The sequence below is a fragment of the Equus przewalskii genome, chromosome 15 (assembly GCF_037783145.1).
Source record: "Equus przewalskii isolate Varuska chromosome 15, EquPr2, whole genome shotgun sequence".
NCBI classification, from domain to species: Eukaryota; Metazoa; Chordata; class Mammalia; order Perissodactyla; family Equidae; genus Equus; species Equus przewalskii.
This window is the reverse complement of record NC_091845.1, coordinates 6,013,591-6,035,729: the sequence shown is the minus strand read 5'-3', so window position 1 is coordinate 6,035,729 and position 22,139 is coordinate 6,013,591. Positions and strand designations below refer to the sequence as shown.

Sequence of the window (22,139 nt, the reverse complement as noted above, 5' to 3'; positions counted from 1 at the left end):
CATCATGGCCACTGATGAGTGGTGTAAGTCTCTGCCAGGAACCAAACCTGGGCTGCTGAAGCAGAGTGTGCCAAACTTAACCACTAGGCCACTGGGCTGGCCCCTGTCTTTTCACTCTCTTGATAGCATCCTTTGATGCACAAAAGAGTGCAGATTGATTCTTCAAAGGAAAACTGGAGTGGCAAAAAAAACACTGGGGCAAATAGGAAATATAGACTACAACCATCCACCAAGTGGCCCAAAGTGGAGTGCCAGGATTGTCCTAGACTCCCCTTTTTCCTTTGCTTCATTCGTTTATTTGTTCACTCACTCATTCACTTATTTATTGAACAAATTCAGAGTCTAGCAGGGGAGACCAATATGCACACAGGTGATTGTCACGCTGGACGTTAAGAACTCCAAACATGGGGAAAGGCCAGAGGGCTGAGGGTGGGCGTACACTTGAAGTCATACTGTGGATTAGACCTTTAAAACGTCTTCAAATTCACTCTTCCTCCATGCTCCTGTGGCCACTGGTACCCGCTGCCTCCAGTCTCTCCTCGTGAGTCTGGGCCCTCGAAGGAGCTAGTGCCAGGACGGGATGAAAGGTGGAAGGCTTTCATTAGGGAAAACACCTGTGGGAGAGAAAAGGGAAGGGAGCGGCAGGCTGGGAGAGGCATCAGACTGTGACGCAAAATCTAGCCCCAGGAGACGAGGAGAGGGAAGGAGGGTTGGGTGGAAAGGTCTAGTCTGCTGGGTAGTGTAGGAAGGGTTTGGTAGGTGTCGGGGAGCCCTCAGTCAAAGTCAGCTGTCAGAGGAGTCCTGCATCTCCCAGGAATGGGCTTGCTTTAGCATCCCTCTTGTGCTAAGTTGCCGGCTGGGAGCATCCCGTGGGAAGCGTGGCCTCGGCACAAACGCAGAGCACAGCAGCCCTTGGTCAATTACGGTCCCTGTAGTTGGAGTCTGTGAGGCACTTCTCATGGCCCCCACAGCCCCATAGGGCTGCCAGAGGGACCTTTTAAAACGCAATCTCACTACGCCATTCCTCTGCTCAAATACCTTCCATGGCTTCCCAGTGTCCTCAGGCGAAAGTCCCAGCTCCTTATCCTAGCTCTCAAGGTCCTGCTGGGGGAAAGGGGACAATTACCCTGTGTGTCCCATAGCCCACTAATCCTCACTCCTGCACACAGCTTGCATGCCCCAGCCACACTGGACTGACTACCTGACGCCCCGCAGACGTGCTATCCTCTTTCATTCCTCCATGCCTTTCCCACACTACACCCTCTGCCTGGAAAGCCCTTCCCAACATCTCCCCTGTCAAAGCCCAGCTCCCATGTCAAGTGCTTTTCCCAGCTTCCCAGATTCAGTCAGCAGCATCCCCCGGCTCTGTCTCCGACCCAGGCCTGGGTCCTCTGGAGGAGACAGAGGATTTCTGGGGCTGCGTCAGGAGAACGAAATAAACAACTGCCCCAGTCCTCTTGGCTTCTCTCCTTTCCTCCCAGTGCAAGCTGGCTTACACGGCCTCCAAATACTCTCACCCTGCGTCCTCCCTCCGCTGTGATCACAGCAGAGATCCAGCACACAGAGTCCAGGGCAGTCAGAGAGAGAAGCCCCCCACCAGCCCCATCCAAGCCCTCTCCCTTCCCCTTGCCCCTCCACTTTGCATCCCGGCTTCCTGGGCTCAGGATTCAACACTTTATTTTTAGACAACACCTTGGACTGGGGCTCTAGGAATCCCTTGATGCCTGAGGTGTAACCAGACCGGGGCTGGAACTGGCCTTGACCTCTAGCTCGGCAGAGGAACAGTGAGAGGGCCCAGGGCACTGCTGGGGGCCAGGGCCCCAGGGAGGCAGCACACTAAGGCAGACAGGGCCCCCGCTGAGACCTAGAGGGCTAGGGGCTTTCTCCCAGGGCACGGAGGGCTCCCACAACCTGACGTGCCTCCTGTAACAACTGGGGCCCAGACAGGCCAAGGTTACCAGCAGCACTGGGGATGAACTCACGTTCCCACAATGCAGTCAGGCAGCCAAAAATTGGAAAGTGGAGCAGAAATGATTGCGTCCTGGTTCTTGCTCTGGTTTTCTCACCCATTCTGTGTGTACCTCCTTTAGCTCCTGTCTCCAGCTTAGCACTATGGGGGGCCCTCAGTGTAGATGTAAGCAGATGGCATGCAGTCCAGAATCAGTTTTATTTGACCACAAATAATTTGAAATATTTTTTAATTGTGGTAAAATACACGTAACATAAAGTTGACCATCTTAACCGCTTTTAAGTGCACAGTTCAGTGGCACTAAGTCCTTTCACACTGGTATATGAGCATCACCACCATCCTCTCCAGAACTTTCTCATCTTCCCAATGAAACTCTGTCCCCATTAAACACCAACTCCCCACCCTCCCTACCCTCAGCCCCGGGCAATCCCCATTCCACTTTCTGCCTCTGTGAATCTGACTATTGTAGGGACCTCATATGAGTGAAATCATACAATATTTGTCCTTTTATGACTGGCTTATTTCACTTGGCATAATGTCCTCAAGGTTCATCCATGTGGTAGTGTGTGTCAGAATTTTCTTCCTTTATAAGGCTGAATAATACTCCATTGCATGTGTAGACCACATTTGTTCATCCGTTCATCCACTGATAAACACTTGGGTCGCTTCCACCTTTTGGCTGTTGTGAATGATGCTGCTATGAATATAGATGTGCAAAATATTTCTTTGAGAACCTGCTTTCAATTCTTTTGGGTTTATACCCAGAAGGAGACTTGCTGGATCATATGGTAATTCTATTTTTAATTTTTTGAGGAACCACTACACCATGTTCCATAGCAACATTTGAAATTTGTTAGAATTAGTTGCCAACATTAAAAAAAAAATCTGGGTTTCAGCCTTCTGTTGAGAAATCGGAGGTCTGATATTGCTGGTCCTGCACCCTTAGAGTCAGCCTCATCAGGCCCCCTCAGAGACACCAGCCCCTCCAGGCAGTGTGCCCTCCTCAGGCGTCTGGGTCTCAGCTCCGTAGGGCCCTCTCCAGGCGCCTTGGTTCTCACCTCTTTCTTTGTTCCCCCGCCCTAGGTGCTAACTGCTTCCTTGGCTTAGGCTCTGGGATACCTTGCCTTTCAGTCTCCTCTGCCTGTTTAACATGACTCCTATAGTAGGTCTCTGTGCAGTTCCATTTTCCCGGCTGGCCCTGGCTGGTACCACTCAGCTGGTGTTCTTGCTTGGCAATGCTGGACAGCAGCTGCCCCCTTCAGTCAGGTGTTGGCTCTCCTGGTGCCCTCTCCCCCGTTCCCCAGTATTCTGCATCAGGCTGACTTTGCCTGTCTGACCCTATGGGAGCTGATGTGTGCCCCTGCTCTAATCAAGTACCTCCCGCTTACTGAGTGTCTACTACGCGCTACATACTGTGTATAAGACTCGGTGCAACTACCTCACATAATTCTCGTCCGGGCACTGGGAGGCGGGTGCTGCTCTGATCCCCACTGTACAGATAAGGAAACTGAAGCTGGGTTAGAAAAGGCTAACCGCACCCCCCTCCCCGCCCCCCCGCCCCAGGGCAGCAGGTTCAAATTTCTATCATGAAAGCCTGTGTTCTATTTCTACGTTGGATAAATACCTGATCTGTGCAGCCCAGGCTCCCTTTTGAAGAAAGCAAGTTATGCCAAGTGCTTGACATCAAAACCTCAGAAACTAGCTTTCCGTGTCTTCGTTTTCTCGTCTGTGAAATGAGGATCATGACAGGGACAGAGGATCAGGCTACCGCACAGTGTTCGATGAGGAGTAAACGACACGATGTGTCTACAGTGCTTAGCTCCCCAGCCAGCTCGTCAGAGGTGCTGAACAAATGTAAGCTTTTGATAGCATTACCTAAATATAGAGGGATTATTATGTAAAGCATGATACACACGGTGGCTGGAAACTATGCTTATGGACAGTAAGTAGTAATGGAAAAACGCTTATTATATGTGAAAGAAAAAGGAGCCCAGAACAAAAATAAATGAAGTCATGCACTAAAAAGACTCGTGGGAAACACGCTAAAATATCAACGGTGGTGGATTTTGGGTCCTGGGATTTGGGGCAGTTTTTTTTTTTTCTACCAAAAATGTAAAAAAGGTAATAAATCACTGAAAAGAAACACAATGCTCTTCAAATTGACTCTTCAACTTGATGGGAGGCACGCAATCCCATCAGAATTCCCACTGGCTTCTTTGTAGAAGTTGACAAGCTGATCCTAAAACTTGTACGAAAATACAAGGGACCCAGAGCAGCCAAAAACATCTTGAGAAAGAGGAACAGAGTTGGAGGCCTGCGCCGCGGGCCTTGGCGTCAGGACCGAGCCGCCCCTGGGTGCTAGGGAGCGATGCCGGGACTGTTGAGAGCAGGCCCCTCTCACGGGGCGCTCCTATTCTTCTGAGAGACGGCCTCGAGCCTTGCGGACAGAGGGGTCTTAGAACGAGAGGAAGAAAGTTCTGGCAGTAAGAGTGGCTTTGGGAGGTAGGAAGGCTCTCATCCTGAGCTATGGGAGCTGAGCTGGAAAATCCCAGAAAAGAGAGATTGTAAAAGTCCTTGGAATTCTGTAGTCTCGTGGTTTTGGAAAGATAAATTTTTCACCAGACCACAGTGATTTGAGAAAAAAGGACACATAGTAAGATTTTCATAGAGCTTAATTTATTCATTTTCAATCCCATTTTGTTTCTGATGACAATTCCTCTGCTTTTTTGATGCAGAACTGTCCTTTCTTTTATAAAATGATGCTGATAGATATTTTTATTGTCCTCAGTTGACAAGTAAAGAGTTGGCAGCCCTCCTCTGATTCTTAAAAAATATTCTGTAACTCTGAGAAATCTCAAAGTCTGGGAAATACTGGGAAAACTTGCAGCTGCCTCAGGGACACCCTGCCTGGAGCGGGGCGGGACTAGCCAAGCTCTGGAAGGCTGCCTGGCCTGAGGAGAAGGCAGGCTCGGGTTCAAATCGCAGCTCTGCCACTTACTTGCTGTGGGAACTTCAACAAGTTACTAAACCTCTCTGAGTCTCTCTTTCTCCATCTGCAAAACAAAGATGACAAACACATCTCAAGGCTGTTGTGGGAATTAAATCAGATCACATATGTGGCTGTACCTGGACCATCTGAGCACTTCAGAAAGTTTCCTCTGGAGTCTACAAGCTCAATGAAAGCCCCCATTTTTCTCTTCTGCACGTTGAAGAGATCTCATTTCTTCAGCCATTCTTTATATCCCACTCTGGTCTCCTCTCTGTGTTCTCCAGTTTGTCATTGTTGCTCTTGACATGTGGGTCTAGAACTGAACACGTGCTATTGGTGTGCCTTGGCCGTGTAAAGTAGAACCTACTATCACCTCCGTCAATTAGACTCTACCCCTCCATTAATGCAACTCAAGCTTGTCTTGTGTCTTATCTCACTTCCTTGGTATTTGTTGAGCTGAGGGTACCTAACAGCTTCAGATCTTTTTCACAAGAATGTTTGCAAAACCCTGTCTCCTGTTCCAAACCTGCACAGCTGATGTCTTGGACATAAAACGTCTACGTTTATTACCTTTTACACTTTATCCCGTAGGACGAGGTGCCCTCCCTGACCACACGGGGTCAAAGAAGACCTCAGATGTGTTCTCGCGCTCTAGAAACCTAAAGGAATATTTAGCGGACTCTTTCTAGTCCTGTGAAGAGAACGTTTATTTGGATCTTGACGGGGTCCAGGGTAGCGGGCTGGGCAGTGGGTGATGGGGTGGCGGGAAGACACCTGGATGCTGTGGCTTTAGTCCCCAAGAGCTCCCCTGGGTTAGGTTCACCCCAGGGGCCTGACATAGTGGTTCCCTGCCTCAGGGCAGTGGCCTGTCTGCCCCAGGATGGCTCTGCAGAACCTGAGAGCACACTGGGATGGCCTGGGGACTTGAGAGGAACCATGAGCCCAGACAGATTACAGCTCGCAGGACCCAGGGGACTCCTGCTGTCCCCTGGGAGCAGTGAGGTCCCAGAATCCTCCTGTTGACCCAGGTACCGGGAAGAACTCAGGCCCCGCACCCTCCCTCTGCCTTCCGTCCTGGCAGCTGAACTGCATACCAACACTGCCCGAATGATAACTCGGCCCAGGCTGGTGCCAACGTTCAGACCACAAGGAAGGAAAATGCTCTCTTTATTGCTCTAGCCTGGCCTGCCGCATGTCTCCCAGAACGTCGCTCTGTCCTCGTGGGTTCAGGGAATGCAGTGGTGGTCACACTGGGGCCTGGCCTGGCTGCCCTCCCGGCACTGGCCTCAGTCAGTCTTCCTGAACCCTGGAAGGCAAAACCCGCAGGATGGCATGGGATTCTGAAGGCAGCCAAGCCTCATTCCCACTATCACCCTAGATGCCCTAATACCCCTCCCAGCTGGGATAACAGAGTCACCCCAGAAGCCACCGTCTCCATGACACACAGCCATTGCAACTAATTTCTCCTTTATGAGGGAAACAGATTAAAGGAGACAGAAATCCCTGGCACAGAGACACACAGCCCCTGGCCTCTCAGTTTGGGGCTGTAATAGCAGGCACAGAGCTGGTAGTCAAGAAAGACGAACTGCTCTAGCCCACCCCACCACTCTTGCGGTGTGATCCTGGGCAAGTCACTCTACCTCTCTGAGCCTCAGTTTCCCCATCAGTCAAGTGTAAGATAACTAAAGCCCACCCCCACCCCCAGGTGCTATTAGGCAAATAAAATCACTGAGAAGATGGTGTTCGGGGAAGTGTAAAGCTCTTTTCCACAGACCTTCGTACTTAAGCACTCTCGCATCCATCCCTCACTTGATTTTCGAAGCACACTTGTGCGATAGGTATTATTACACCCATTTTCCAGTTGAGGAAACTGAGGCTGAAAGAGGTTCTTGGGCCCCAGAGCTGGTAAACGGGAAGAGGTAGGACTCGAACCCAGGCCTCTGCCCCGAGCCCTGTGCTCTTTCCCATTTGCCAATGCTCATTCGCAACAGAAGACCCTGATAGGAAGAGAGGGGGAGCACAGGAAGAACGTAAAAGTTACCTATTAGCCTCAGTTTCTGAAAGAGGGGGATGAAGCCTTGCAGGACGCTGTGGATCCGGTACACTGCTCAGAAATGGAGAGAAAGGTGGTTGAGCTTTGTGCCCCATCAGGGGACCCGGGGTCACACCTCCCCCCGGCCACCCTTGGACAAAGGCCTAACCCCACAATCAAGGCTCTAATGGTGGAATTTCAGGCAGCAGGCTAAGCTTCGATAATAGTACGAGAATTATTATTATTAAAAACAATGACCACAAACAGCAATAACAGAGCCAGGAAACTCAGTGAATTCAGTGCCCGACTCCAGTAACTAAGTTGTTTTTGGTATCTGGCTAATTCTGTTTGTTTGCCACTTTCAAATGTTTTTGTTGCATTTTTGTGGAGCTGCCCATTTTTTCCACCAGCTTTTGCCAACAACCTCACATTGACCTTGAAAGGGGTCAGGAAGAAAACAGGAGCATAAGGAAATCTTTACAAGATGTTAGGTCGTGGCTTTCTGGCCCTTAGCGAGCATCTGCAGCCCGTCCCGCCCCCGCCCTCCGAGGGTCTGTGCGCAGGGCCTTCCTACCCAGCCCAAAGTAGATGCCAACGGTCTCCAGGGAGGCGAAGGTGAGCAGGCCGACCCCGAGGGACATGAACCAGTCTGCAAGGGCAGGGAGGAGAGAACGGTCAGCCTGCAGGTCTGAACCCCCCGCTCCCGTCCTCCCATGCGCACCCCCCGCCCCCGACTCACCTGCATAGTAGTGGTAACACACCAGCAAGGCCCCAATGGCAAAGCAGAGGAGGACGAAATGGAAAAACTCGTCTGTAAAGGCAGAGGTGGGAAATGACTGTTTGCTTTTTTCTTTCTCTCTCTCTTTAATTACTAAAAGTATTCCCGTCTCTGCTCAAATGTAACTTTATTCAGAGAGGCTGCTCCTACCTGCCCAACTAAAATAGCACCCAAGCCCCACCCCTTTCCAGCCCTTATCTCGCTTCCTTATTTTTCTAACATTTATCGCCGCTCAACCTGCTATATTTTCGTTTCTGTGTTTATTCTCTGTCCCCCTCAGTAGGACGGTGGGTGGGGATTTTGCCCAGCGATTAAAGCAGCACCAGAGGCACCCAATACTTTATTTGTCAAATGAATAACTACAATTGTAAAAAATGCAAATGTGTCAAGTTCAAAAGTTTCACATTGCCCCACTCTCCCTCCCTAATCCCTCTCCTTAAAACTGAATGGAGCACAACTAGAAGGACCTGCAACCAGAATACACAACTATGTACTGGGGGACCTTGGGGAGAAGAAGAAGAGCTCAGGTGCCAATCTTTAAAAAAAAACAACTGAGTGGTGATTGGCAAACCTTTCCAGGTGTATATATGCACATTTTTAAAAGCAAAAGCAGGACCAGTTTATACACCTGCTACTCTGTAATTTGCTTTTTTCCTCTCATTGATAGATTGGGGCCATCTTTCCAACTTAGAGCATGTATAGAGCTGCCCTGTTCTTTTTGATGGCTGCATAGTATTCCATGGCATAAACTTCCTATTTTTTGCTGTTACCACTGATACTGCACCAAACGTCACCACACATGAATCTCTGTGCATATTTCTGTGGACCCGACACCCAGAAGTGGAATTGCAGGCTCGCGGGGTTTTTGTAGTTAGTGGAGGGAGAAGGAGAGCCTGTGCCTTGGGCAGGAATTCAGGGGTGGGCTGAGAAAGAGGCCCCCAGCCCTTTGCCAGGCACTGTGAGCGTCATCAGGGGAGAGTACACAGGGGCCTTGACTCACTCTAGGGACTGTGATTAGAAGAGATGCAAAACAAGACTTCAAGAAGAAAAAAAGAAAAAGAAAGAAGAGAGGACAACTCAGGGACAGTTCCTGGAACGAGGCAAGCTCTCCAAGTGGGTGTCAAGGCTGTTGAGAAGCTGTCCTAGTTTAGGCCAGTTGACCACGGATGTGCTGCGAAGCTTTGGACAAGTGTCCCGACCCCTCTGAGCCTCAGTGTTATCATTGATAAATCCAGGAGGCACCCTCCTCTCCTCTGACAAGGTCAAGGGGGTCCTGGACGGGAAGGTGCTGTGTGAATGCTGACGGGCAGTGGGACACCACATATCGTTGCCGTCAGAGGCGTTTGGAAGGCAAGTGAATGGAAGATGAGGAAGGTATTTCTGGTTTGGTTTCTGTTGTTTTTTTCCTGGGGAAAAATCAAAATGTCTTGGCTCTGAAATCTGTTTATCCTTTAGGAAAAAAGTACATTATGCAAAACTAGTCTCCACATTTAAGAAAGCATCAGGCTTGGGCCTCTTCAGAGATGTGACCGCCTGGGGGCGAGGCAGGTCAGAGACTCTGTCCTCACCCAGTCTTTCAGGAATGCAAAATGAATTCCCAACAGAGAATTTCTCCCAGGATCCTTTTTCCAGTTTCCTTAGGAATAAATATTTAGAAAATACAAGTGTTTTTAAGAAGAGAGAGAGACAGGGCAACAAAATGCATGATCAAATAGAGACTGGACAGGCAGGACAGCTTAGTTTGAAAGAGCGAAAAATCAGAAACTACCTAAAGGCCTATCAAGTGGCGCACAGTAAGTACATCATAATGCACACACGCTGTGGAATTTTTTTTTTAGGAAGATTAGCCTTGAGCTAACTGCTGCCAATCCTCCTCTTTTTGCTGAGGAAGACTGGCCCTGAGCTACCATCTGTGCCCATCTTCCTCTACCTTATATGTGGGTCGCCTACCACAGCATGGCTTTGCCAAGTGGTGCCATGTCCGCACCTGGGATCCGAACCAGCGAACCCTGGGCTGTCGAAGCAGAACGTGCACACTTAACCGCTGCGCCACCGGGCCAGCACCCATGCTGTGGAATTTTATGCAACTGTGAAGATGCCATGAAAATTCAGGAGTCACCACAGCTAGGGCAGTCCAGGAGGGCTTCATGGAAGAATCAGAGTTTGAGCTAAGCCTTAAAGACAGTCAAGGCAGTAGGACTGGATGAGAAGGAAGGGCGTGTGTGTGTGTCATGTGTTTGTGTGTGTGTGTGTGTGTGTGTGGTGTGTGTATACACATATGTGTGCATTTACGTGCCGTGTTACGTGGGAGGCACAGCATGAGACGAGGCCCAGAGGTGGGAGCAAGGCATAGACCCAGTACAGTGAAGGCTTCCACTGGGTCAGTGGAGGGGCTGTGGGACCTAGGGCGGTTCTGGAGGCTGAAGCCATCAGGCCAGAATGAGGACTCCAGGTTACGTCTGAGCCGGGAGGAATGGGGGATCATTCTCGTCTGGTTTTTCTCAGACTTCAGCCATCCACACCCGCTTTGTGGTTTTTGTAGCACTGCTGACCTCCTTCACAATTCCATGGTTATCCAGGGACCATTGGTACTAACGTTTACTTAACATTTTTCTCTGAACAGATTCCTTTTTTCCTCAAATGATTTACTTTAAAAGAAAACTTCATGTCACAACAATAAATGGAAAACTAGGATCTCCTGTCGTAAAAGTAACGCACGGAATGGAAAGCAAGATGATGGGTGCGGCCCACAGAAAATGCTGCCCACGGGGAGGTCCCCCTCTCTGTGTCTGGAGTGGCGTTACAGGTGGCATTACAGGTGCTGTTACAGGCGTGGGGCCCCGAGCTGAGACCATGCTCTGAGACCAAGAGTGGCAAGGGGTGTCGCCTTCTCTCTTTAGGGTGTAGTGCCGTGGTCTGAAGCAGCCTGGAACTGGCCTGCTCTTTGAGAATCTCGGTTTTAGTCCGACGAGGCCCATTTCACAGCCCAGGAGGGTTAAACCGCGTGTCCTGGTCATCCGGCTGGACAGAGGCGGCACCAGGGCTGGGGCCCAGCTCTCCCGCTCCCTGCAAGTGGGCTTTTGCAACAACTCAAAATGTTTAAATGTCTTTGTCTAATCAAAAACTGTGGTCTCCCATCCCGGCCTCAGCCTCCTCCCCAAGGCCCCCACAGTCCAGGCCCAGAATGGAAGGGGTCCCCGTGGTTCTCATCGCTCCTTCCCTAGAGTGTACTCTTATCCGGCTCACGGCTTCCTCACCATACCCGTTCCCAGCTCCTCCTCATGGCCGTGGGCCTGGAGGGCATTTATTGTCCCAGTGACTCTGTGCCTAGCGCAAAGAGCTCAGGACCAGGGTTCAAGCCCAGGTTGTGCCGCTCACTAGCTGTAAGACCAGTCTCCATCCTTGAGCCTCTGTTTCCAAACCTGCAAAGTGGGAATCATTACATCACCTTCTCAAGGTGATTCTAAGCCGAGGAGTTTGCAAACTCCAGGGCACATGACAGAGGTGGGCTATGGTTACTGCTGTTCCAGGCTACCAGCTGACTTTCTACCCATAGAAATCCGGACCAGACAGGCGGAAGCAGCTTTGGAACACCAATTTCCTTACCGTCTTTCTTTATATTCAGCCTTCTTAACTGAGCGGGCTCCACTTCTCCTTAGGAACAAGAGAGAGGTAAGGGGTTAACTTCAACGAGGGATGCCAGGCAGGGTTTTCTCTTCCCTGACTCACGGAGAACGGCTCTCTTAGGTTCTTTTTCCTGGGTCAGAGAGCGCTTACTGCAGGAGTGGTCAGGGCAAAGCTCCGAAGGAGGGGGTGGCTGTCCTTGGGACCCTCTCTGACCCCCTCCTCTCTCCATGGGCCTGAGTCTGTTCTGTTCCATTTCCCCTGAGCCTGGAGGCCGCTTTCCTGAATCACGGTGACACTCTGGCTGGTGACAGCATCCCTGTTGGGACTGACCCACCCTCCCAGGCTGTCTGTTGTCTCGTCCCAACGCCCTGAAATCCAGGCCACCTCCTGCTCTCCTCTTGGAGCCTCTGTATTTACCACTTGCTGGGTCAGAGCCTCTCCTTCGGAGTCCTGGAAATTAGAAATTCAACATTAGTGCCCAGGACAGCTTGGGTCCTTAACAGGCGCTGCCATCCTGGGGGAGCCAGAGGTAACCTGTGAAAATGCCCCTGTCGAATTCTCCAGCCCCCAAGAGGTCTTTCTATCTATAGATAGTTCTTTATAATCCCTTTGCCTCTTGCCTGGACCTCCTTTCTAATCTCTACTGGCCCCCTGCCTCATGCCGCAGCCAGCCCCACCTGCCTGCTGAGGCCAGGTCAGAGCCCAAGGCCCCTGAGTAGACCTGGAGTCCCGTCTCCCAGCCATGCACCCCGACAGCAGCTGGCCCTCCTGGAGGAAAGAGGACACCCAGATCTCATTCAACACCAGCGCTGACAACCCTCCTCCCCTAACCAGACGCTCACCTGATTCCCCAGAGGGCACCACCTCTCCAGAGGCACCTGCACAGACGGAAAGACAGCGATCACTCATCCATTATCTTCTGGGTGGGGAGAAGTCACTCCGCGGGGAAGGCGGATCTCACTCAGAGACCTTCCATTTGTTCCATTTGATCTGCAGTGGGCGGAGTGGGGACTGGAACAAACTGGAAGCTTCCTCTTCCATCTAAAGGCCAGTCACCACCCACGGGTCGCTGAAAGCTGCTGTAGGAAAGCCTGCCCAGTGTTACAGGGCTTCCAGTTTCCCACGAGAAGCCAGGAATCTAAGTTTTTACATAAACCTCTTGATTATAAAAAAGTTGCCAACTCTTGCATTCCATTGAATCAAAGATGTCGTTGTTTGTGAAAATGAGGTTATTTTATGTGCTACTGTGTTAGGAGAACTACGGTCAATTATCATTGCAAGTTGCCAGTGATTTTAAGATGCATCCTGATTTCAGGAATGTCCAAATGTGACAAAGTGTGAGTTCTAGAATTGATGAAATATATTATTAATAACGATAATAATGAAACACTCTGAGCCAGATTAAACACATCTACACACACATGGGCCACGAGTTTGCCACCTGTGCCTGTTCATGCCTATCCAGAGGCAGGTGATAATACCCAGCCATGTGCCCCACCAGGTCCTGAGCTCCAGGGAGCCAAGCTGGGTTGTGCACTGGGAGCCCCAACTCCCCAGCCCTGAGTGTCGAGCCCCTTGTCTGGGCTGCCAAGGGTGAGTTGAGCCCCATATACCGGCCGTCCCCCCACTCATCGGGTCTCAGGTGGCCCTCCCACCCCATTCACCCTCTGGTTCTTGGTGCATATTCTAGGTCCTGGTGACCTCTCTCCTAGCCTGTTACCTCCTTCCCCTCAAGGGCAACCAGGACCCCTGGTAATCCCACCACCAGGAGCCCCCACTCCACTCCACTTCTTGTCCATCAGGTCAGACCCCCCAGATACCAGAGGGGGCCCTCAGCACACGGCAAGCACAATGTGCCGAACTGTCTTTCCGGCTGATGTGCAAACAGGAAACACCATCTACAAGTGACCAGAGTGGCCAGTGCTGAGGACACAGAGGACATACCAAGAATGGCAGGAAACGAGACTCCAACAGTGTAATTTACTAAGTCCTTCGATGTCTTGGGGTTCACAAATTCACAAATAAGTGATGATATCTACATTTCTCCAGTGAATACGAATTACTTTTATGATGAAAAAAACATTTTTAAATATACGTAAATGTAACAGTTTCTCTCTCTCTTTTTATACCAAGTAAAACCTTCTTGCACTCCTTGAGTAATTAAAAACATTTTTCTAAGCCAAGTAATACTTGTTTTTGTAAAAAAAAAAAAGAAAGAAAGAAAGAAAAAAAGAAAGAAAGTCAGAAAATTCAGATAAGCAAATAAAACAGTATAAAGATCAGCCACAATGCTGCCACCCAGAGGCAGCCATGGGTAATGTCTTGATGATAAACATCAAACTATTTCATTCACTTTTCTTTGAATGTGTACATAGGTGTTCCCTGTTGTTTTCCTTGGGTTATTATCTGGCAATAGGAAAGTACGTAGATTATAGAAATGTTGGATTAAACAAATTAAACAGGTTTTCTTGTCCGGCAGCGTACATTGGTCAGGCTCTTTGGCGAACTGGTTCATTCCTACAATTCCCCATGTCATCACAGTGCTACCAAGCAAAGAGCCATGTTTATGTCTCCTGCTGTCATAATCACGGTGCTTGGAGACAATTATTCCATTATGTGAGCTTTGTAGAGATCAGATCTTTAATTTCCCCTTGCATGCTTAAACCGCCCAGTGTTCCAAGAGAGCGGGTACTGATCGTGTCCCATTTTGCTGGTTGGGAAGCTGATGCCCAGAAAGATTAGGTGACTTGTCAAGGTCACCCCGCAAGTCAAGGTTATAGCTTGGAAGAGAATCCAGGACAGTCTCACCATGGTAGAAATATTTGCCTCCATCCCCATCTGCGAATGTTATAACCACACACCTTTCCACATCTCCTATATTTGCCCCGGAACTTTTCAGTGCATGAAACACCCTCATGACCTCGTTTCTGCCCAACAAAGCCCTGAGCCCTCATGTCCTAATTCTATTTTCTTCAAAGTCACTGGACAGCCAATTACCTCCATAGAGTTGAAGCTCATCCTTCGAAACATCAGGCTCTGCAGGCTCAGCACCTGGGTGGAGACGACCCCGGTTAGTCAGCTCTCCCAGCCACAGCGGCCATCTCCACGTGTCTGAAGTCTTGTCACACCTGTAACTGTAGCACTGTCCTCGTGCTGGGGTGAGGTGGGCGGTCTTCAAGAGGCAAGACAGTCTTACAAGTGCTTTCCCTTTACCCTGTCTCTTACTCCCCCCAGCACACCCAAGGGTGATCGTGTTCAGTTTACTAAGAAAGAATGGGGGTCCTGAGAGGACTGGGCCTCATTCAAAGTCAATAACGAGAGTTGCCCTTTATTGAGCACTGTCTATGTGCCAACACTGTCCAAAGCAATTTATGTTTAAAATTTCACTTAATCTTCATGGAAATCCTACGAAGAAGGTATTAGTACCTCTCCCTCCCCCATTTCACAGATAAGGAAACTGAGGCTCACAAAGTTAAATTACTCCCAGAAGGTCACAAAGCCAGTAAGTGACAACTCTGGGGTTCAAACCCACGTCTGTGGCCAGAGCCTGCGTTCTTAATCACTTTTATCCCCAGAAATAGAACCTAGAGTCCACTCCAGCCTCGTGGGCAGCATTTATTAAACACCTTGTATGCCAGGGTCTGTACTGGGTATTAATCCAGGCTCTTTCCTCAATGTTCTTTTCTTCCCACAATCCATTTGGGCTGAAATTTATCATCATTTTTTTGCAAAAATGTTCTTCCGGTTGTAAAATTAAAACATGCTCATTGTAACATATTTATAGTATCAGATAGTTCAAAAAAGAGAAAATAAAAATCACCCATAATTTAACTATCCAGAGATAACTATTAGCATTTTGATGTTTTTCCTTCCAGTCTTGTTTATAACCACATACTTGTGAATTTTCACAATATGAGCTCAAACTAATTATATGATCTGACATCTTTCTTTTTCACTTGGGAGGTGAGCGAAGAACAGAGTTCTCCCTGGGACAGGGTGTAGCATCATCGATCTCTTTTGCTATTGTTGGACATTAGGTTGTTTCCTGTTGTGGCCCCACTGTAAACAATGCTGCAAGGAACACCTTCACACACACACGCTCGGTCCCATCGAGAAACTCAACAGTGGGACACATGGGCAAAGGGGAGACGGTAAGGACCACTGCCTACCCGGTGAGCCATCCCTGTGGCGGTGTCCAGCCCCCCGGCTCTGCCGTCGCTTTCCAGGTCCTCTGGGGTGAGGGTCCTCATCCCTGCTCTCTGCAGAGAACAAACACAAGCTGGAGGAGAACCTCAGCCTGGAAAGAGCCTGGAATACACTCATTCTGGTGTTCAGTCTCAGAATTTAGTTTATGTGAGCAGTGTGGTCTGGGGAAGAGAGCTCTGCTTTGGGGGTTGAAGGATAAGAGCTCTGCCACGAACTTTCTACGTGACTTTGGACAAATCACTCAATAGTCCTGTGGCTGCTTTCATAAGACTTTCACGAAGATCAGACAAGGTCGTGTGGGTGTCTTTTTACTGAGGTGGTTTCCCTCCCACCCAGAGCAGGGCTGTCATCTCTGTATCCCCCAAAAGCCAGGCTGACTGTGTTTGCTCCTGCTGTCTCCCACCTGGAATGCCCTTCCCATTGGTCTCCCTTATCCTGAAGGTTCAGCTTATTCTGAAGGTTAAGCTGATATCATACCTCCTGCAGAAAAGCTTGTCCAACAGCCCCAGCTCACACTGATCTTGCCCTCCCTCCTCTGGGGTTTCTATGGCATCAACTAGCCATGCTTGACACAGTAGGTGGGAGGCTCAGTCAGTGGTTGTGGTGCTTGTCTCTCCAACCCCCTTGAGCTCCCAAAGGGCAAAGCCTGGGTCCTCACTCTCCCAAGGGTGCCCAGCCTGGAGCGGGAGCCTGATCAGGAGTTGAAGAATGACCGTGTCGTTTGCACTCTTGGACCAGTCAGCATTCCAGGAATTCAGGCCTAGGAGTTTCTGGCCCCAAGTCCAGAGGACTCCCTTTCCTCAGACGACTAAGATGGCCCCAGCTGTGCAGATGTTCCTCCGTGTATTTAGGGACGTCCTGCTCAATCATGGATAAATTTTAAAATTCCAGGAAACCAGGCTAACCGCGCTTAAAAATCAGTGTGTATGTGATCTCAGCTAGATATGGAGAAGGGGGTATCAGGAAGCACATCAAGATAACAACAGGGGGCCGGCCCCATGGACAAGTGGTTAAGGTCGTTTGCTCCTCCTGGGCAGCCCAGGGTTTTGCTGGTTCGGATCCTGGGCGCGGACATGGCACCGATCGTCAGGCCACATTGAGGAGGCGTCCCACATAGCACAGCCAGAGACACTCACAACTAGAATATACAACTATGTACTGGGGGGCTTTGGGGAGAAGAAGAAGGAAAAAAAAAGATTGGCGATAGTTGTTAGCTCAGGTGCCAATTAAAAAAAACGGTTAAAAAAAGATAATGACAGTGGTATTTATCTCAGGAGATAGGATTTCGGGTGGCTGCTATTTTTGTCTTTTTTGTATTTTACAAGTATTAGTCAATGCCAAAAAAAGACTTTTTCATTATATTTTGCAAAATATCGAATACAGAAAATAAAGAAAGCAAAAATTACTCCAAATTCTATCAGCCAGAGACAACCTCCATCAACATGTGAATGAACATTATTTTAGTTTTCTCTATGATATATTCAAAATATATAATTTTTATAAGAGATATTATAGAGTGTTTAAAATGTTTAATATTATAGAACTGTTTAAAATGAGGACTTTTTTTGTAGGTACTCTCTAATTCAATTATCTGAAAAATTAACTCTGGCAGAAGGAGTCACTGTTGTTAGTGTCCCCAGTATCCATCACAGAGCCTGGCATACAGTTGGTGCTCAATAAATATTTATTGAATAAATGTAAGGAAATACATTAATATGTGTTTGGTGGTTATCTCTGGGTGACAGAGCAAAGGATGATTTTTTCCTTCTTTCGACTTCTTTATATGCTCCACATTTTCTATAACAATGTGCCGATGTGTAATCTTTCATAATAAAAAAGTTTTAATTAAAAAATGGCAAGATACACTAAGAACAAAAAGATATGTATGGAGAGCAGTGCTGGATGCCAGACTATGACTTAGGGTCCTGTGTGTGGAGGAAGGCTGGGAGCTACAGTGAGGTACCCAGCCCGGCGTGGGGCCTTGAGGGCTAACGGTCACCATCCGAGCCTGAAGACTGGGCAGGTAGGTAATCCTAGCAGCAGGCCAGCCACGCTAGGATCAGAGACCAGGATCCTGAATATCAGTGTGTCTCTATGCTTCTGTGTTGATTTCCCTGTTGCTTTCTCTTACTGTCTGGTTTCCTAACTACAGCCAGTCCCGTGTGTGCTAGGGAGACCAGAGGGAAGGGGCTTATGGCCACACTTGGAGGAGAACATTTTGTGGGGAGCAGCACCCTCTGAGTGTCGACCAGAAGGAGAAGACAGAATGTCCCCTCCCACCCAGAAAGGAGAAACCAAGGGACAGGCAAGTGGCCCCTGCACCTGGAAGCTCTTCTTCCAGAGCTAGTCCTCACAGGGGACAGGTTTGTGCACTTTCTAATAGGGGCGGTTGCTTCCTTTCCAGTCCTGTGAGGAGACAGGCTACAAACAAATCCACCGCACCCACCAACCACTCTTGCTCCTCTGTCTGCTGAAAGATGCATGAATTTTGTGGCCTTTAGCCTTAGTCTCACCATTTGCAACATGAGGACATAAAGCCACAGTTTTGCAAGCAATGTTTTTTTTTTTTAGCCCAAGATCTTTTTCATCAAATCTCAGGCCCCAGCCAGCTACATAAACAGATCGTAGTGCGTGAGCTCTGGTGGAGGAGGAGTGAACCAGAGCCCACCCCTCAGCCGCCCTAGTCCCAGAAAGACCTCCAGGGAATCCCAAGTTGTTTACTGAGCCCTCTTACGGAGGGTCAGTTAGCCTGTCTGTGCCTCAGTTTCCTTGCCTGTAAAACGGGAATAGTCATAGTACCTTCTTCAGCGTGTCGCTAGGAGAATTAAATGAGTGATGACCCATAAAGTGCTTGGGACAGTACCTGGCACAAAGTAAGTGCTCAATAAATGCTATGACATTGCTGCTGCTGCTATAAATTCCGCCTTACATTTTGAATTAAAGAATAAAGGGAAAGAACATTTTGCTTTTTATCAGAGAGTAATGTGGCAATTTATAATCCAGACCCTGTTAAGGTGTCCATGCCTCAAAACCCACTAAAGTGGGGAATCCGTAATTAAGATATGGTTTATGCAAAAAATTCAAAAAGTAAAAGCTTTTGAGCAAGGATGTTCACGAGCGCGATAAACTGGTGGTGAGCAGGGGGGATCTTAACAATAACAGTTATTTGCGCTCGGTGCTAAGACTTTACACATGTAAAGAATGTAGTCCTAACAATAATCCCATGAAGTAACAACTTTTGCTATCACTCTCATCTTATAGACAAGGACCCCGAGGCATACAGGGTTTAGCGATTTGCCCAAGGACACGTAGCTAGTTAGTGGCAAAGAAGGGATTTGAATCTAGGCAGGCTGCTTGAACACACAGGTGCACTGACGCCGGCACCAGAACACCCCTGATAAACCTAAATGTTACTTTACACGCCATGCAGCCACTTGAGGGGCTATTCAGTAAGCATGAAAAATAGCTGCAAAGATATTACAGAATAATGTGGCAAAATGCTTAGGATAAGATAGCAAAAAAATTTAAACAGAGGCCAGAATTGTCTATATGGTCAATTATAACTGTGTACAAGTTATGTGTACAAATAGGTGGGCTCTGGAAGGGACTATGGAAAAATAGAATTGAAGCGTCAAGGTGGGAGATTATGGGGGACTGCTTTCCATGTAAATGCTTTTCTTGAATAACACTGTGAGATATATAGATACATAGATTTTTTTTTAATCTTTGCTATACCTGAGGCGGAGGAGGATGACGAGGAGGAAGAGGAGGAGGAGGATGAAGAGGAAGAAGAGGCCTTGTCTCTCTTATATCCTTCTTGAGAAAGGAGTCCGGCCTCCCGGTCCTGCCTGTGGAAATCCGTCTCTCCGTCTGGAAGGCACACATAGGCAAGGACGAGTGTTTCCCACCCTTCCACCCCAGGGACCACCCAGGCCTCCCCAGGGGTCTACTTGGACTTAGGGGGCCAGAAGGGCCTGGAGTTTCTGGGATACTCTTCCCAAACACCTAGGGCCAATGGAAGGTGCAGGAGACCAGGGCTCTCAGAGGCTGCAGAGCTCTAGAAAGGCCCAAGGCAGAAGTTACTCTGAATATGAAGCCCAGAGATGAATATGAAGCCCCCAGAGCCTCCTTGAGATTTGGAGAACGACTGAGGGTCCCCACAGATAGAAAGTGCTGGGGGAGAGGCTGACCAAGCACATACGTGGATATGTGTGTGTGTATAAAATCGCTACTCCCCTAGCGGTTTGGACTGTGACTTGAGCCACTGTGCCACATGAGCTGAGCAGGGTCTTCTTCTGTTCCACCCACTGCTGGACTTCACCTCCCATGTGGCTGTGCCCAGAGGGTCAGAGAAGGCAAACATACCGTCTAGATCCTCTGTTTCTCTGTGGATTTCACTGTGGTCTTGAGTCTGGGCGGAGGATCCCGAAGTCTCCATGGCCGTCCCTGGAGGAATAACAATAGTAAGTAATTAATATCACTGTGGTTAATATCCTTAATATATAAAAACTTGGCAAATAAATAAGAAAAAGGCAAAACACCCAATATTCAAAAAGAATGAGGAAAACAATTTATAAAGAAAGAAAGACACAATTAGAGAAATTTGAATAATGATCATCTTTTGATAATATTAAGGACTTTTAATGTTTTTAAATAGACTTCAGGTTTTAGAGCAGTTTTAGATTCACAGGAAAACTGAGTGAAATGTACAGAGATTTCCCACACTGCTTACCCCCAAACACGCATAGCCTCCCCCATTATCAGCATTCTCCACCAGAGTATTTATCTTTTAGGTGTGATCCTTATATTGACGTATTTATTTAAAGTATCTTTAAATTTAGAGATAAATACTGGAATATTTATGATAAAATTATGTGATGTCTTCAAAATAATCTTGTTGCGGGGTGGAGAGCATAGGTGGGGACTCAAATCAAACAAACACGACCTGAGTTAATGATTGTTGGAACTACATCGAAATATAAATAGTGGTTATCTCCAGGCAGTGATATTATGAGTATTTCTATTTTCTTATTTTTACTTTAGGTTTTCTAAATTTTTAACAGTACTGCTTTTATTATAATAAAACCACCCATAATTTTTCATTACTTAAAAATGTAATATGCCACCTTTTATCAGTATGGGACTTAGCAGCTTTACAAAGGGCTATGTGTTCAGACTCCCACCTGAGCCTGAGCACAAACCAGTGAGGTAGGAACTAGGATTAATTACTCCTCAAATGTGAATTGTAGTTTCTAGACAACAAAACTTCTCAAAAGATTATTTCATTTGATCCTTCCAATAACCCTGCAAGGTGAGTTTTGTTATCCCCATTTTACAGAAGAGGAAACTGAGGCTTAAAGAGATGAAGCGACTTGCACAAGTTGGGACTCTGAAACCCGTATTCTATTTAAAGCACTCCGAAACGCTGGTCTGGGGCACACAGCGGCTCGAAGGCCCTTCTGGAACTGTTGTCAGGGTTACCGCTGCAAACAGTGAAGGTGAGGGCAGGGAGCACGCACTGGAAGGTGCAGAGGGTGGTGTGGGAATCTGTCCCTTCAAGATGCTGTACTCTGTGCTGTCCTGAAATTCTGAGAGGGAGCTGGAGGAAACTCTGGAGGCGAGCTGCCAGGTGAGGCCACAAGGAGGGAGTTGGCACCCTCCCCTGGGGAAAATACCTGGTGTTGCCATGGTAGGGCTGCCCCTCAAAGGGGCACATGGTCACCGAGCTCAAGACTATATTTCCCAGCATCCCCTGAAGCTAGGTGTGGCCATGTGGCTCTGTTTCTGCCAGTGGGATGTGGGTGGACGGGATGTGTGTGGGGATGTGCTGATACATGCCTAATGGCTCTTTGGGGGAAAATGTATACACACACATATGTTTGCTATAAATTTTACTGATGTAAAGAATGTATAGCACACACTTTACAAAGAACAGAACATACGATACTCTTTATTATGAATTCCATACACCTATATCTTCAGTGTGACTTGGAATTTCTTAAAAAATCCACTATCAGTTTTTATATATCTGTTGCCAACAATAGTGTCGCAAAATCAGACTAAAAATAAATGCTTGATAACTACCAAATTCAGCAAAGAAATTGCTCACATCATTGATGAAGGAGAGAACTTCCGACATGAGTGTTGGCTGATAATTTCTTTTACATTAAGGAGCAAGACAAAGTAGAACAGTGAAGGCATTCATTACCATAGTTTGTCAGTGATGAGAGCAACTTCTCTGCTGTACTGAATAACATTTAAAAATTCTGGAATAGAGGCCGGCCCAGTGGCGTAGTGGTTAAGTTCATGCGCTCCACTTTGGCGGCCTGGGGTTTGCTGGTTCGGATCCTGGGTGTGGACCTGCACACCACTCATCAAGCCATGCTGTGGCAGCATCCCACACAGAAGAACTAGGAGGACATACAACTAGAATACAACTATGTACTGGGGCTTTGGGAAGAAAAAAACAAAATAAAGGGGAAGATTGGCAACAGATGTTAGCTCAGGGCCAATCTGCCTACCAAAAAAAGGAAGTTAA

General features: G+C 48.1%; 1 protein-coding gene across 16 annotated transcripts in view; it reads right to left on the bottom strand.

Moving 5' to 3' along the window:
- Nucleotides 1–273: 273 nt before the first annotated feature.
- Nucleotides 274–22,139, bottom strand: part of TMEM40 (transmembrane protein 40) — a 65,727-nt gene continuing 43,861 nt past the window's right edge. For 2 of the 16 annotated variants that reach the window (XR_011526864.1, XR_011526857.1), the window contains exons 2-15: nucleotides 19,967–20,047; nucleotides 19,337–19,471; nucleotides 15,565–15,654; nucleotides 14,393–14,446; nucleotides 12,238–12,273; nucleotides 11,813–11,845; nucleotides 11,375–11,422; nucleotides 7,730–7,801; nucleotides 7,565–7,639; nucleotides 7,000–7,062; nucleotides 4,968–5,022; nucleotides 3,594–3,695; nucleotides 1,039–1,104; nucleotides 274–614 (exon numbers count right to left, since the gene is read on the bottom strand). Coding sequence is in view for 8 of the 16 variants with exons in the window: in XM_070574710.1 (XP_070430811.1) it covers nucleotides 4,982–5,022; nucleotides 7,000–7,062; nucleotides 7,565–7,639; nucleotides 7,730–7,801; nucleotides 11,375–11,422; nucleotides 11,813–11,845; nucleotides 12,238–12,273; nucleotides 14,393–14,446; nucleotides 15,565–15,654; nucleotides 19,337–19,471; nucleotides 19,967–20,047 (728 nt within the window). In the remaining 8 variants the exon portion in view is untranslated. Of the gene's footprint in view, nucleotides 615–1,038; nucleotides 1,105–3,593; nucleotides 3,696–4,623; nucleotides 5,023–5,647; nucleotides 6,265–6,999; nucleotides 7,063–7,564; nucleotides 7,640–7,729; nucleotides 7,802–11,374; nucleotides 11,423–11,812; nucleotides 11,846–12,237; nucleotides 12,274–14,392; nucleotides 14,447–15,564; nucleotides 15,655–19,336; nucleotides 19,472–19,966; nucleotides 20,048–22,139 lie in introns of those variants that run through there. The other 14 variants (XM_070574717.1, XM_070574711.1, XM_070574718.1 and 11 more) reach the window with 12 other exon arrangements.